Here is a 15,368-nt window from a genome sequence, read left to right as displayed (position 1 = left end):
CTTCTGAGCTGAAACCAGCAGTGTAACTCTGACCACATTTTATACTCTACAGCTACCAATCTCAGACATGTAGCTTGATACAGCCTAAACAATGGCTACTTTTATTCAAAACTCCTGAGATGAGGCTGCCTTTTATGACCAACTTGGATGCGGTGCAGTGTAAAATATAGTACAATTCCTTCTGAACACGATTAATGTTTGAATTCTTATAAGCCCATTCTTACGGAGTGGAATTCTGTTCTTCCGAATGACTTGACTATCGAAAAATCTGTTAATTGCTTCTTTTACGACACTCCTGGCCTTTGTATTAGCTTTGACCACAACCTTGCCATTAAATGTATCTGTGTAGATTGTACATTCCAAGAGTTGATGCTGTCAAAATATGTTGGACCCATAATGCCTGCAGTGCTGTAATAAAAAAGTTAGAACTTGCTGTTATTTTGGAAAAAGTGAACATACAGTTTTACATTGCACAGGATATGAGTAATAATCAAAATGAAATTTTTGGAAACATTCTGCGGGTTTCAAGCTTGCATTTTGGGACTCTATGTAAACCATTAAAGCCAGCTGCTTGTAGTAATATTCCCTCAGTCTTAGACAGGTGTTGATTTTGAAAGCATGAATAGCTGTTTTTTAAGTCTGCACATACTAAATCCTGTGAATCAAAACGACTTACCTGTACCAAATAGTATGCTTTTGTCAGTGCCAGAGAGAAGAATTTTCAATGTGATTTTCCTTAAGGTAGCTTTAATGTTTTGATTAGTTACATGTCCATTTTTTTTTCGTTGGAGATGAAAGGAGTAGAGAGAGAGAGACCTGTCAATCATTCTCTTTCCAAATTTATACTGGACTCTTTCCAACTTTTCTTTTAATGAGATGCTTGATCTGCTGGTTTTATCGAGATTTATTTTCCCCGGGAGTACAGGGTTTGACCTAATTTTTATAGACCTAATCTTGGAGAATGTACACATGTTTTGCAGAGAGCTATGGTGTTATCCACACTTCACTACTTAACGAATCTGCATGCGAAAATGCGAGAATGGCAAACTTAAATCACTTTTTAAAAAAATTCCTACTGCCCAATTGCAACTTTCTGTAGCAAAAAGCTTCTTTAAAATGGGTGTTGGACATTCAATCAAGAGGTATTTGAAGCCTATCTATATAAATAACCTAGTACAAAAATTCCCTTCACATCAAACAAAATGTAGAAGCTTGAGCTTAGTTCAATCTTTATGAATAACCTCAGCCGGTTATTCCTTCTTATTCCTTAGACTGCTCACAAAATAATTCAGAAAATATTTGCCATGTGTTTAATCCAGTCTGATCTTGGATTGGCACAACGGGTAAAAAGATGAACCCAAAGTAAACCGTATCAAAGCATTTTACTCAACTTTATTCTTTTTGTATATTTGTTTCAGGCATGTAGGTGTGACTGTGATGGAGCAGGTGACAATAAACAAATCGAATCCAATCCAATCCAATCATCTGTAATTAGTCCTCGCCAGCATGGAATAACCTACTGGTACTAGTTTCCCAGGATACTCAATCAGAATGACCAGTTGAAACAAGGGGAAATCAAGAGCGCATTTTAAGACTTGAGAGTTTTCGAAATGAAGGGAGGACAGCGGGGAGCAAGACCAAAACACAATATTTTTAAAAACGAATTGAAAGCAGATTGTCCTTTTCTTATTGCTCTGAGAAGTTGTGGTGGGCTATCCTCTCAACCTGCTGCAGTCTCTGTGGCGATGGAGTTACTGCAATGATTTCTTATTCATGGGACATGGAGGTGGCTGGGCCACGATTTATTGCCCATCCTTAATTACGCTCGAACTGACCGACTTGCTAGGCCAATTCAGAGGACATTTAAGAGTCAACCATATTGAACATAGAATTTACAGTGCAGAAGGAGGCCATTCGGCCTATCGAGTCTGCACCGGCCCTTGGAAAGAGCACCCCACTTAAGTCCCACACCTCCACTCTATCCCCTATCCCCAGTCTAACCTTTTTTGGACCCCAAGGGCAATTTAGCATGGGCAATCCACCTAACCTGCACATCTTTGGACTGTGGGAGGAAACCGGAGCACCCGGAGGAAACCCACGCAGACACTGGGAGGACGTGCAGACTCCGCACAGAAGGTGACCCAGCGGGGAATCGAACCTGGGACCCTGGCGCTATGAAGCAATTGTGCTAACCACTGCGCTACCGTGCTGCCCTTGCTATGGCTCTGGAGTCAGATGTAGTCCAGACTAGGATGGCAGATCCCTGAAGAACGTTAGTGAATCAGTTGGGTTTTTATGACATTTGACAGTGGTTCCATGTTCATCAGGGGCTGTTTAGCACAGGGCTAAATCGCTGGCTTTTAAAGCAGACCAAGGCAGGCCAGCAGCACGGTTCGATTCCCGTACCAGCCTCCCCAAACAGGCGCCGGAATGTGGCGACTAGGGGCTTTTCACAGTAACTTCATTTGAAGCCTACTTGTGACAATAAGCGATTTTCATTTTTTTATTAGACTTTTAATTCCATATTTTTATTGAATTCAAATTTGAACCCGAGCCCCCAGAGCATTACTCTGAGTCTCAGGATTACCGGTCCAGTGAAAATACTACTATTCCACCATCTTCCTGTTGTGTTTGGTCTTCTATACCTTACAAAGGACTCCACCAAACACTTTAACTTCTCCAAACCAGGATCTGTATTGAGTCTCGTGTGCTAAGATAGTTACAGAGCACGTTATCATGGCGTCTCCTCATTACTCCTATCAAACTAGACCTAGCACCGACCATCCACTTGTATGTCTTTCTACCCTCTGCAATCTTCTGCTGATGGCTGGATGTGTCTCCCCTTATATGGAAGTCACTGGACACATGACCTTGGTCTTGAGATCGCATGGTGTGCCTGCACTGACACCTGGTGGTTGGAGGTTGCACAGCATCCATCTATGATACAGCCCATAGGCATATCACCACACTCCCCACAATGGTCTTCGTTAGGGGATTTCAAGAGTTTACCCCAGTGGCAGTGAAATAATAGTGATGTATTTCAAAGTCCGGATGATGTGCCACTTCAAGATTATGGCATTTTCATGAGTTAGCATTTTGTTGTCTTGGTAATAGAGGTTGTAAGGCTTGGAGGTAATGTCAAAGTAAGTTTGGTGGATTGCTGTAGCATACCTCGGAAAGGAAGCACATGCATACTGCAGCCACAATATACCAGTGTGGAGATTAGGAGCGTGGCGGGGGCGGGGGGGGGGGGGGGGGGGGGGGCTCCGTTTAGCTCAATTGGCTGGACAGCTGGTTTATAATGCAGAGCAAGGCTGACAGCATGGGTTCAATTCCTGTACCGGCTGATGTTATTCACGAAGGCTCCGCCTTCTCAACCTTGCCTTTCTCCTGAGGTGTGGTGATCCTCAGGTTAAATCACCACCAGTCAGCTCTTCCCCTTAAAGGGAAAAGCAGCCTATGGTCATATGGGATGATATCACCAAAAAGGAGCGTTATTAGTGATGAAATTGTACTCTTTTGAATAATGTTTTTAAAAAATAAATTTAGAGTACCCAATTATTTTTACCGATCAAGGGGCAGTTTAGCGTGGCCAATCCACCTACACTGCACATATTTGGGTTGTGGGGGTGAGAGCCACACAGCCACGGGGAGAATGTGCAAACTCTACACAGACAGTGACCCGGGGCCAGGATCGAATCCGAACCCCGGCGCCTTGAGGCAGCAGTGCCAACCATTACGCCACTGTGAGAGAGCAGTGCTAACCACTGTGCCACCGTACCGCCCATTTTTGAATAATGTTGAGCTTTTTGAGATCTCTGTGGCTACATCAACCCAGGTGGGTAATGATTATTCCATTCGACTCCTGATTTGTGTGTCTGATATTGGAGATACCTGAAAGGGTTAGGAAGTGAGACACTTGGCTCAGAATAATCGACCTCTGCCCCAGTTGTCTTGTCATGCCCTTCAGATGATTGGGTCCAGTTAGGTGTCTGTCTCAGACGCTGATGGTGGGCAAATGTGATGAGGATGAATGTCAGGTTGAGGAAAGATGTCCATTGCATGGCACTTATGTGGTTCAAATGTTTTCTGCCACTTGTTATCCCAAGCCCATTACCATTACTATTTGGTATAAGTAATGGTAATTGTCTATGTTCAGCAATCTAAATATACGCTATAAATTATAGACACATCTATCTGTTCAAAGTTGTTAAAACTAGGAAGTGGAGTATACATAGAGCACATGTTTCCACTTGGGAGTCTAAAAGTAGAGATTCCGAATATAAGACAGTCACTAATAAATCAAACCATTAATTCAGGAGAAGCTTCTTCACTTAAAAGTGCTGAGAATGTGGAGCGTCCTACCAAGTGGAGAAATTGAGGTGAATAACCTTGATGATTTTAAGGGTAAGTTACATGAAGTGCACAAAAGAGAAGGGAGTAGAGGATACGTTGTTGAGTGAGACTAAGTCAGGCCTTGGGTGGAGCATAAACATCAGCATGATTCTGCTATGTCGAATGGCCTGTTTCTGTGTTGTAAAATTCTTTGTAAATCTGATCTATGTACGTTTACGCCTTGACTTGATTTCTGCTTCTTTTCAATAGGGTGAAACGGCCATTTGTCCCAACAACAGAATGCATATTTGAGTTACCCAGCCTTACTTTGCAAGCTACGAGGGCCCAGACTCTGCTGCTGCAAACCATTTTACAGAGCTGGACGCACAATACAGGAGTATCCTTATCAATAGATGAATCTTTACTGAAAGACATCTTCAGACCTTCAGGTAAGACAGAGAAGTGTTCTTCTGATTAACTGCAACCGTGTTACAATCTGTGGTTCAATATTAGGATATGTACATTAATAACCTTTTAGTATTATTCACCAGGCAGCCAGATGCTGATGATTCGAATGCAGCTTCTCTCAAAATCATTTGTCATGATTATGATGAGTTTCATGGGGCATGGTTCAGTGGCGTGGATCCGGGTGCAACAGGTGAATTCTGCGAGAGCCCCAAATCAGGCTTCGCACAGGGCCGATCCTGAGTGACCCGGCTCGCTCCATCCGGCACGCTCTGGATCTCAACCTCACTGAGCTTGATCCAGTTCTGCATATTTAAATGGCGCCTGGGAGCCAACAGCCGGGCTGCGAGACCTCGACAGGGTGCGTCTTAGCACTGGTTTCTACAAATGTGGACAAGGAATGACGGTACTTTGGGGGGAAATCTCACAGGCAATTAGAGACCCTCAGCTGGTTGGTGACGAGGCAGGGCAGTGCCTTGGCACTCCACCTGGCACCTGGGCATCCTGGCAATGTCACCCTGGCAGTGCCACCTATGCCAGGGTGCCCATGTGACCGTGCCAGGGGCATCGGCAGCGTGCCGGGCTAGAAGTGCCAAGTTGGAACTTCCGGTTGCGGCGATGCGGAGTTAAGCCGCACATTTTGGCAGCTCCCGCTAGAACGGACTTTTGGGCTCTCCGGAGGAGCCCCAACAGAACTTTTTTGATCTAATCCCGTGTGGGAAGGTGAAGTAAGGTCCCCCTTCCGTCGTGTATGGAGGGGACTCGAAGTGGAGGGACAAATAAAGAGGCTTTGGAGCAGCGGCAGAAACAAGGGGGAGAAAACAAGATGGCGGAGGGCGGAGATCGAGCATCATGGGGGCCGGACCAGCAGGAGTTTCTCAGGCGCTGCGTGGAAGAGCTTAAAAAGGAGGTGCTGGCGCCAATGCTGTTGGCGATCGAGGGGCTGAAGGCGACCCAGAAGGCCCAGGCGATAGAGTTCCGAGAGGTGAGGAAAAAACTAATGAGAATGAGGACGCGATCTTGGGCCTGGCGGTGAACGTGGAGGCGCACGAGGCGGTGCACAAGCGGTGGGCCGAGAGATTCGAAGTCCTGCAGAACAGGTCGCGGAGGAAGAATCTCCGGATTCTGGTTCTCCCCGAAGGAGTGGAGGGGCTGATGCTGGGGCGTTTGTGAGCACGATGCTCCATTCGCTGATGGGTGCGGAGGCCTCTCTGAGCCCCCTGGAGCTAGAAGGGGCTCACCGGGTCCTGGCGAGGAGACCCAAGGCTGGTGAGCCGCCAAGGGCGATAGTGGCGAGGTTCCATCGTTTCGCGGACAGAGAGTGTGTCCTGAGATGGGCCAAGAAGGAGCGGAGCAGTAGATGGGAGAATGTGGAGATCCGAGTCTACCAGGACTGGAGCGCGGAGGTGGCAAAGAGGAGAGCTGGCTTCAATCGGGCCAAGACGGTGCTGCATAAAAAAAGGGTGAGATTCGGAATGCTGCAGCCAGCGCGACTGTGGGTCACTTATCAGTACCGACATCCCTATTTCGAAACGCCAGAAGAGGCTTGGACCTTTATCCAAACGGAAAAATTGGACTCGAACTGAGGGGCTGTGGTAGTGGGGGAGATGTTGACTGTATACAGGGTTGTAAATATGGGTAAAGAATGTTTTACGGGTGGGACGATGGATGGGGATGGGGGAAGAGTTTTTGAAGGGGGGACAGTGAGGAATGTGGGCGTCGGTGCTGTAGGGAGGTGAGACTCGGGGATGGGGGAATTAGGATAAGGCTACAACAGGAGCTGCGCCACGGGGGGGGCGGGGCTGGCTTATAAAAGCGCGGGCTTTTTCCCGCGCTAGGGAGGGGAGGGATGGAGGAGCGCGAGGAGGAGGGATTTCCACACCCGGGGGGCGGTGCAACGGGAAGGCGGGGGAAGCCGGGGGGGCGGTAACGGGAAGGCGGGAGAAGCCGGGGGGGGGCGGGCAACGGGAAGGCGGGGGAAGCCGGGGTCAGCAGGAGCCAGCTGAGTTACGGCAGTATTATGGGGGGAGCAAAAGAGCTAGATTTGGATCTAGCGGGGAGAGGGGGGGACAATAGGGTTGCTGCTGCAATGGCCGGGGGGGAACTGAAAATGGAAGAGGTGGGCGGGGGTTCCCCGTCTGGGGGACTGGAGGGTGCGGGAGAGGCGGGCACGGGACTGGCCTAAAATAGGAGATGGCTAGTCGGCAGGGGGGGTGCTGGGTAGCCCCCCAATCCGGCTGATCACGTGGAATGTGAGAGGCCTAAATGGGCCGGTTAAGAGGGCCCGAGTGTTCGCGCACTTAAAGGGACTGAAGGCAGACGTGGTCATGCTTCAGGAGACACATCTGAAGGTGGCAGATCAGGTCAGGTTAAGAAAGGGACGGGTAGGACAGGTGATCCATTCGGGGCTGGATGCAAAGAATAGAGGGGTGGCAATACTGGTGGGGAAGCGGGTTTGAGGCCAGGAACATAGTGGTGGACAACGGAGGCCGATACGTGATGGTGAGTGGTAGGTTGCAGGGGACGGGGGTGGTATTGGTAAATGTATACACCCCGAATTGGGACGAAGCTGGATTCATGAAACGTATGTTGGGGCGTATTCCGGACTTGGACATAGGAAGTTTGATAATGGGTGGGGACTTCAACACGGTGTTGGACCCAGCACTGGATCGCTCCAGATCTAGGACCGGAAAGAGGCCGGCTGCGGCCAAGGTGCTCAGGGGGTTTATGGACCAGATGGAGGGAGTAGATCCGTGGAGATTTGCCAGGCCTTTGGCCAGAGAATTCTCTTTTTTCTCCCATGTACACAAGGCCTACTCCCGGATAGATTTTTTTGTTCTGGCAGGGCATTGATCTCGAAAGTGGAGGGAACGGAGTATTCGGCCATAGCCATTTCAGACCACCCCCCGCACTGGGTGGAATTAGAGCTGGGGGAGGAGAGGGACCAACGCCCGCTGTGGCGGTTGGATGTGGGACTGCTGGCGGACGAGGAAGTGTGTGGGAGGGTGCGGGGGTGCATCGAAAGGTATCTGGAGGCCAACGACAACGGGGAGGTGCAGGTGGGAGTAGTATGGGAGGCGCTGAAGGCGGTGGTTAGGGGAGAGTTAATCTCCATCAGGGCTCATAGGGAGAAGGGAGAGGTTAGTGGGGGAGATTTTTAGGGTGGACAGGAGATATGCAGAGGCCCCTGATGAGGGACTACTCAGGGAGAGGCGAAGTCTCCAGATGGAGTTCGACCTGTTGACCACAGGGAAGGCAGAGGCACAGTGGAGGAAGGCACAGGGGGCGATGTATGAATATGGGGAGAAGGCGAGCCGGATGCTGGCACATCAGCTCCATAAGCGGATGGCAAAGGGGGAAATAGGTGGAGTCAAGGATGGCAGGGGAACTACGGTGTGGAGTGCGGTGAAAGTGAATGAGGCATTCAAAGCCTTCTACGAGGAGCTGTATAGGTCCCAGCCCCCAGGGGGAAAAGAGGGGATGCAACGATTCTTGGACCAACTGAGGTTCCCGAGGGTGGAGGAGCAGGAGGTGGCTGGTTTGGGGGCGCCAATTGGGGTGGAGGAGCTGGTTAAAGGACTGGGGAGCATGCAGGCAGGGAAGGCCCCGGGACCGGATGGGTTCCCGGTGGAGTTCTATAGAAAGTATGTAGACCTGTTAGCCCCGTTGCTGGTAAGGACTTTCAATGAGGCAAGGGAGGGGGGACTCTGCCCCCGACAATGTCGGAGACGACGATCTCTTTGATCCTGAAGCGGGATAAGGACCCACTGCAATGCGGGTCGTATAGGCCGATCTCGCTCCTCAACGTAGATGCTAAGTTGCTGGATCAACTTTTTTGTTATGAGCAGGGCGCTGATTGCGAAAGTAGAGAATACCGAGTACTCGGCGATAGCCATTTCGGATCACGCCCCGCATTGGGTAGAGCTAGAGCTGGGGGAGGAGAGGGACCAGCATCCGTTGTGGCGCTTGGAGGTGGGGCTGTTGGCGGACGAGGAGGTGAGCGAGCGGGTCCGAAGAAGCATAGAGGGATACCTGGAGGCCCACGATAATGGGGAGGTCCGACTAGGGATGGTCTGGGAGACGCTGAAGGCGGTGGTTAGGGGAGAGCTGATCTCCATTAGGGCCCACAAGGAGAGGAAAGAGCAGAGGGCGAGGCTGGTGGGGGAGATGGTGAGGGTAGACAGGAGATATGCGGAGGTGCCGGAGGAGGGACTGTTGAGGGAGAGGCGTAGCCTCCAGGCCGAATTCGACCTGTTGGCCACCAGGAAGAGGGAGGCGCAGTGGAGAAAGGCCCAGGGGGCGATTTATGAATATGGGGAAAAGGCAAGTCGGATGCTGGCGCATCAGCTTCGGAAGCGGGATGCAGCTAGGGAGATTGGGGGAATTAAGGATAGGGGAGGGAATGTGGTGCGGAGTGGGGTTGGCATCAATGAGGTCTTCAGGGACTTTTATGAGGAACTGTATCGGTCCGAGCCCCCACAGGAGGAGGGAGGGATGGGCCGCTTTCTGGACCAACTGAAGTTCCCGAAGGTGGAGGAGGGACTGGTGGCGGGATTAGGGGACCCAATTGGGTTGGAGGAGCTGGCCAAAGGGATAGAGAGCATGCAGGCGGGGAAGGCACCGGGGCCGGATGGTTTCCCAGTCGAATTTTACAAAAGATATGTGGACCTGTTGGGCCCGTTGCTGGTTAGGACCTTCAATGAGGCAAGGGGGGGGGGGGGGGGGGGGGGCGTTGCCCCCGACCATGTCCCGGGCACTGATCTCCTTGATCCTGAAGCGGGGCAAGGATCCCCTGCAGTGTGGGTCTTAAAGGCCGATTTCATTGTTAAATGTAGATGCCAAGGTGCTGGCGAAGGTCTTAGCCATGAGAATTGAGGATTGAGGATTGGGTGCCGCAGGTCATCCACGAAGACCAGACGGGGTTCGTGAAGGGGAGGCAGTTGAACGCGAATGTGCGGAGGCTCCTGAACGTTATTATGATGCCGGCGAGGGAGGGGGAGGCGGAGATAGTGGCGGCGATGGACGCTGAGAAGGCCTTCGATAGGGTAGAGTGGGGGTACTTGTGGGAGGTGCTGAAGAGGTTCGGGTTTGGGGAGGGGTTCGTCAGGTGGCTTAGGCTGTTGTACGAGGTCCCGATGGCAAGTGTGGCCACGAATAAGAGGAGTACCAAAACCTGAGTACTTTTGGTTGCATCGAGGGACGAGGCAGGGGTGTCCCTTGTCCCCCCTGCTCTTCGTGCTGGCGATTGAACCCCTGGCTATGGCACTGAGGGAGTCGAGGAACTGGAGGGGGCTGGTGCGGGGAGGGAGGGAAGGGCATAGGGTGTCGCTCTATGTGGACGACTTGCTGCTATATGTGGCGGACCCGGTGGGGGGGAATGCCGGAGGTAATGAGGATCCTCGGAGTTCGGGGATTTCTCAGGGGACAAGCTCAACATGAGGAAGAGCGAGTTGTTTGTGGTTCACTCGGGGGACCAGGAGAGGGGGATTGGCGAGCTCCCACTAAAAAGGGTGGAGAGGAGCTTCAGGTATTTGGGGGTCCAGGTGGCCAAGAGCTGTGGGGCCCTGCATAGACTTAATTTCACGAGGCTGGTGGAGCAAATGGAGGAGGAGTTTAAGAGGTGGGATGCGTTGCCGCTGTCCCTGGCCAATAGGGTGCAGTCAGTCAAGATGACGGTGCTCCCAAGGTTTTTGTTCCTGTTCCAGTGCCTCCCCATTCTTAACCCGAAGGCCTTCTTTAGGCGGATCAACAGGAGCAAAACAGGGTTTGTGTGAGCGCGAGGGACTCCGAGGGTGAGAAGGGTGTTCCTGAAGTGGAGTAGGGATGGGGGGGGGGGGCTGGCGCTGCCCAACCTCTGTGGGTACTACTGGGCCGCCAATGCGGCAATGGTGCGCAAGTGGGTGATGGAGGGGGAGGGGGCGGCATGGAAGAGGCTGGCGATGGCGTCTTGTGAGGGTATCAGTCTGGAGGCGCTGGCAACGGCGCCGCTGCCGCTCCCTCCAATGAGGTATACCACGAGCCCGGTGGTGGGGGCTGCCCCTCAAAATTTGGGGGCAATGGAGGCGGCACAGGGGGGAAGTGGGGGCCTCGGTGTGGACCCCTATACGGGGGAACCACCGGTTTGTCCCAGGGAGAATAGATGGAGGGTTTTTGGGGTGGCACAGGGCACGGATAAGGTTGGGGGACCTGTTTGTGGATGGGAAGTTCGTGAGTCTGGGTGAGCTGGAGGAGAAGTACGGGCTCCCCCCCGGGAAACGCCTTTAGGTATCTACAGGTAAGGGCGTTTGCCAGGCGGCAAGTGGTGGAATTCCCGCTGCTGCCGCCACGCACGGTACACGACAGGGTGCTCTTGGGGGTGTGGGTTGGAGAGGGGAAGATCTCGGCAACATACCAGGTGATGGTATGGCAGGAGGAGAAGGAGGCCTTGATGGAGGTGCTGAAAGGTAAGTGGGAGGAGGAGTTGGGGGAGGAGATCGAGGAGGGGACGTGGGCAGATGCCCTTGGGAGGGTGAACTCTTCCTCTTCGTGCGAGAGGCTCAGCCTCATACAATTTAAGGTGCTGCACAAGGCACACATGACCGGGACAAGGATGAGCCGTTTTTTTGGGGGTGAGGACAGGTGTGTTAGGTGCTCAGGGAGCCCAGCAAACCACACCCATATGATCTGGGCATGCCCAGCGTTGGAGGAATTTTGGAAGGACATTGCGAGGACGGTGTCGAGGGTGATAGGATCCAGGGTCAAACCGGGCTGGGGGCTCGCAATATTTGGGGTTGCAGAGGAGCCGGGAGTGCAGGAGGCGAAAGACGCCGGTATTCTGGCCTTTGCATCCCTGGTAGCCCGGCGAAGGATTCTTCTTCAGTGGAAGGATGCGAGGCCCCCAAACGTGCAATCCTGCATCAACGATATGGCGGGGTTTATTAAATTGGAGACGGTGAAATTTGCCTTAAGGGGCAAGGGTTTCTCAGGCGGTGGCAACCGTTCTTGGACTTCCTGGCAGAACGGTAGACAATGGTCAGCAGCAGCAGCAACTCGGGGTGTGGCGGGGGGTTCTATTTTATTTTTGTTTGTCTGTACTGGGGGATCTGAGGGGGTGTATATATTTGCTATGTTTGCTATGTGTTTCGGCGGTGTTAATATATTATTTATGTATGGGGGGGAGGGGGCACTGGGTTTTGTTTTGTTTTGTATTAATTCTATTGGGTTCCTTTTAAGTTTTGTTGTTGATATTTTGTGAAAACTTTAATAAAAATTATTTTTAATAAAAAGAGAAGGATGAGGGGAGGGGGGGGGTGTGCGGGGGAGTAAAGAGGGTCCTGAAAGCTGGGGCTGGAAGGGGAGGGTGGAATTCTAGAGATTGTGGCAACCTTCCAAAATGCCGTCCGATCTGCGAGGAGACGTTCTTGCTGGTGAGCTCAGCTCGCCAGTGCAGGATGGCTGCCTAAGTGTGTCCTCGACGGGGAGAAATTCCCGAGGCCAAAAAAATAGAGGGTTATTCTCAGCGCTGCAGCAAACCAGAAACATCCCTCCAAGCGCTGAATCATATCTATGTTCTTCGGAGAGCCACAGTGATGTTACTTCATTTCAGACCAATGTGAGGATGGACTCTGCTTCACAACTGTAGAGAAATTTGATGATAAGATTGGAGAACTCTTTGATCTGGAAAACTCCCAACCTCCATTTGGAAAAGGTTACATTCCGAATCCAAGTTTCTTCAGGAGGAATTGGGAGAAGAATGAGGATAGATGAGATGGGATTATAAATGATCATGTTTGTCATGAAAGCTTCAAAATCTATTCATTTTTACATGGAATTTGATTTTTCCATTTTTAAATGTGCTACTTTTCTATTAAATGCCACAACTGTTCATCCTTATAATTATGTTGAAATCCTCAGTTCTGGAAGAATAAATTCCAGCTGGGAAACACAAAATTATTTTACATAACAATAAGTTTCCCAACCAAGAACACCACCTACCGCTTTTCAATGAAAAGTCAGTACCTTCCAAATGAATAACAATATGGCATTGTTTTAATTCTGAGTCATAATTAAATGAGAGATAAAAGTTACCACCATATTAATATTGAATTAAAAGGATAGCACTTGAATTTTGAGACCTTCTGGGTCATGTGATGAGACTTGACACTCACATTTTTGATATTGCACTAAAGTCAATGTGCAGAATTAGTCTTTATGCTATTCTCAACAGGCACACAATGCTCGCCAATATAGCCTTCAAACTATAACTGCAGGAAATCTTCAACATTGTAGCAACTCCAAATGCAAGCACGTGTCAAAAGACAAGCATTTTAGAACATAGAACAGTACAGCACAGTACAGGCCCTTCAGCCCACGATGTTGTGCCGACCATTTATCCTAATCTAAGATCAACCTAACCTACACCCCTTCAATTTACTGCTGTCCATGTGCCTGTCCAAGAGTCGCTTAAATGTCCCTAATGACTCTGACTCCACCACCTCTGTTATCAGTGCATTCCACACACCCACCACCCTCTGTGTAAAGAACCTACCTCTGACATCTCCCCTATACCTTCCTCCAATCACTTTAAAATGATGTCCCCTCGTGACAGCCATTTCCACCCTGGGGAAAAGTCTCTGGCTATCCACTCTATCCATACCTCTCACCACCTTGTACACCTCTATCAAGTCACCTCTCTTCCTTCTTCGCTCCAGTGAGAAAAGCCCTAGCTCCCTCAACCTTTCTTCATAAGATATGCCCTCCAGTCCAGGCAGCATCCTGGTAAATCTCCTCTGTACCCTCTTCAAAGCATCCACATCCATTTTCAAACACTAATTCTTTGGAAAGTCTTACTGCAATTTTCTATATACTTGTTTATTGTAAAAGGTGTGCAGGAGTTGGATTGGTTTGATTTATTGTCACGTGTACCGAGGTGCAGTGAAAAGTATTATTCTGCGTGCAGTCAAACAGGTCATTCCATACACGAAAAGAAAATACATAATAGGGCAAACGTAAAATGCACAACGTAAATACATAGACACAGGCATCGGGTGAAGCATACAGGAGTGCAGTACTACTCAGTAGAGAAGATGTGTGAAGAGATCAGTCAATAAGTTCATCAGTCCATAAGAGGGTTGTTTAGGAGTCTGGTAACAGCGGGTAAGAAGCCGCTTTTGAATCCGTTAGTGCATGTTCTCAGACTTTTGTATTTTCTGCCCGATGGAAGAAGCTGGAAGCGTGAGTAAGCCGAGTGGGAGGGGTCTTTGATTCTGCTGTCCACTTTCCCAAGGCAGCGGGAGGTGTAGATGGAGTCAATGGATGGGAGGTGGGTTCCTGTGGTAGAGTGGGGGCTGTTCATGACTCCTGATTTCTTCTGGTTTTGGCCGAGCAGTTGCCATATCAGGCTGTGATGCAGCCAGCTAGGATGCTTTCTATGGTCATCTGTAAAAGTTGATAAGAGTCAATGTGGACATGCTGAATTTCCTTAGTTTCCTGAGGAAGTAAAGACGCTGTTGTGCTTTCTTGGTCGTAGCGTCGACGTGGGTGGACCAGGACAGATTTTTGGTGATGTGCACAGTTAAATGAAGAATGATGATCAAGGTGAACACTTTAAATCTCATTAGTAATCATTGCATCAAGTAAGCCAGGTTATTGTGAACTTAGGTCATCTGCGGATAGATTCTCAGGTTGATTCATGCACATCCTTCCACAAGTAGTCTGAGCATCTTCATGGAACTGTACTGTGCTCTACGACTGTATTGCCCCTAATTATACTGTAGTGATGTGAACTGGGTAACTGTGTTTTGCACGTATAATCTCTTCAGTCTCTCTGAAAGTGAACTAAGTAAACATGGTACCACAAGACTTGATTTATTTCCTATTGAACATCTGTAATGAATGGAAGTGTTTAGGGTATTGGCCATGCCACCTGAAACATGGCTTACTGCTGTTTTGACTGTTGCACATTTTAACTAGTACATTGTTTATTTTGGTGGCCATTGAGTTCTCAAAGATTGACTCCAATCCATACTTTGACGAGCCATCAGTTACTAGGTGGTGCATGTGATGTAATCACAATGATTCAGCTTGAAACTGAATTGATGTCTGTTCAAATGTGCTTGAAATTAATTAATCTTTGCCAAAAATGAAACATTGCATTCCCAAACAGCATCATGTATAGAATCATAACATTTACAGTGCAGAAGGAGGCCATTCAGCCCATCGATTCTGCACCGGCCCTTAGAAAGAACACCCAACTGAATCCCATGCCTCCATCCTGTCCCCATAACCCAGTAACCCCACCTAACCTTTTGGACACTAAAGATAAATTTAGCAGGCCAATCCATCTAACCTGCACATGTTTGGACTGTGGGAGGAAACCGGAGCACCCGGAGGAAACCCACACAGACATGGGGAGAAAGTGCAAACTCCACACCGACAGTCACCCGAGGCTGGAATTGAACCTGGGTCTCTGGAGCTGTGAGGCAACAGTGCTAACCACTGCCATCGTGCTGCCCAAATGTCAGATATAACCTGAAGTCATGCCATAGATGAGGCACTTTTGAGTCCAGGCAAACGTGACGTTAAGAGTA

General features: G+C 49.8%; 1 protein-coding gene across 6 annotated transcripts in view; it reads left to right on the top strand.

The window, feature by feature from the left end:
- Positions 1-15,368, top strand: part of LOC140385858 (intermembrane lipid transfer protein VPS13B-like) — a 1,311,478-nt gene that overhangs the window by 343,044 nt on the left and 953,066 nt on the right. For all 6 annotated transcript variants that reach the window (XM_072468452.1, XM_072468451.1, XM_072468450.1 and 3 more), the window contains exon 17: positions 4,606-4,784. In XM_072468452.1, the coding sequence (XP_072324553.1) occupies positions 4,606-4,784 (179 nt within the window). The remainder of the gene's footprint in view (positions 1-4,605; positions 4,785-15,368) is intronic.

Source organism: Scyliorhinus torazame, chromosome 11 (genome assembly GCF_047496885.1).
Source record: "Scyliorhinus torazame isolate Kashiwa2021f chromosome 11, sScyTor2.1, whole genome shotgun sequence".
In the NCBI taxonomy this organism is placed as follows: domain Eukaryota; kingdom Metazoa; phylum Chordata; class Chondrichthyes; order Carcharhiniformes; family Scyliorhinidae; genus Scyliorhinus; species Scyliorhinus torazame.
This window is presented reverse-complemented; position numbering and strand designations above follow the sequence as displayed.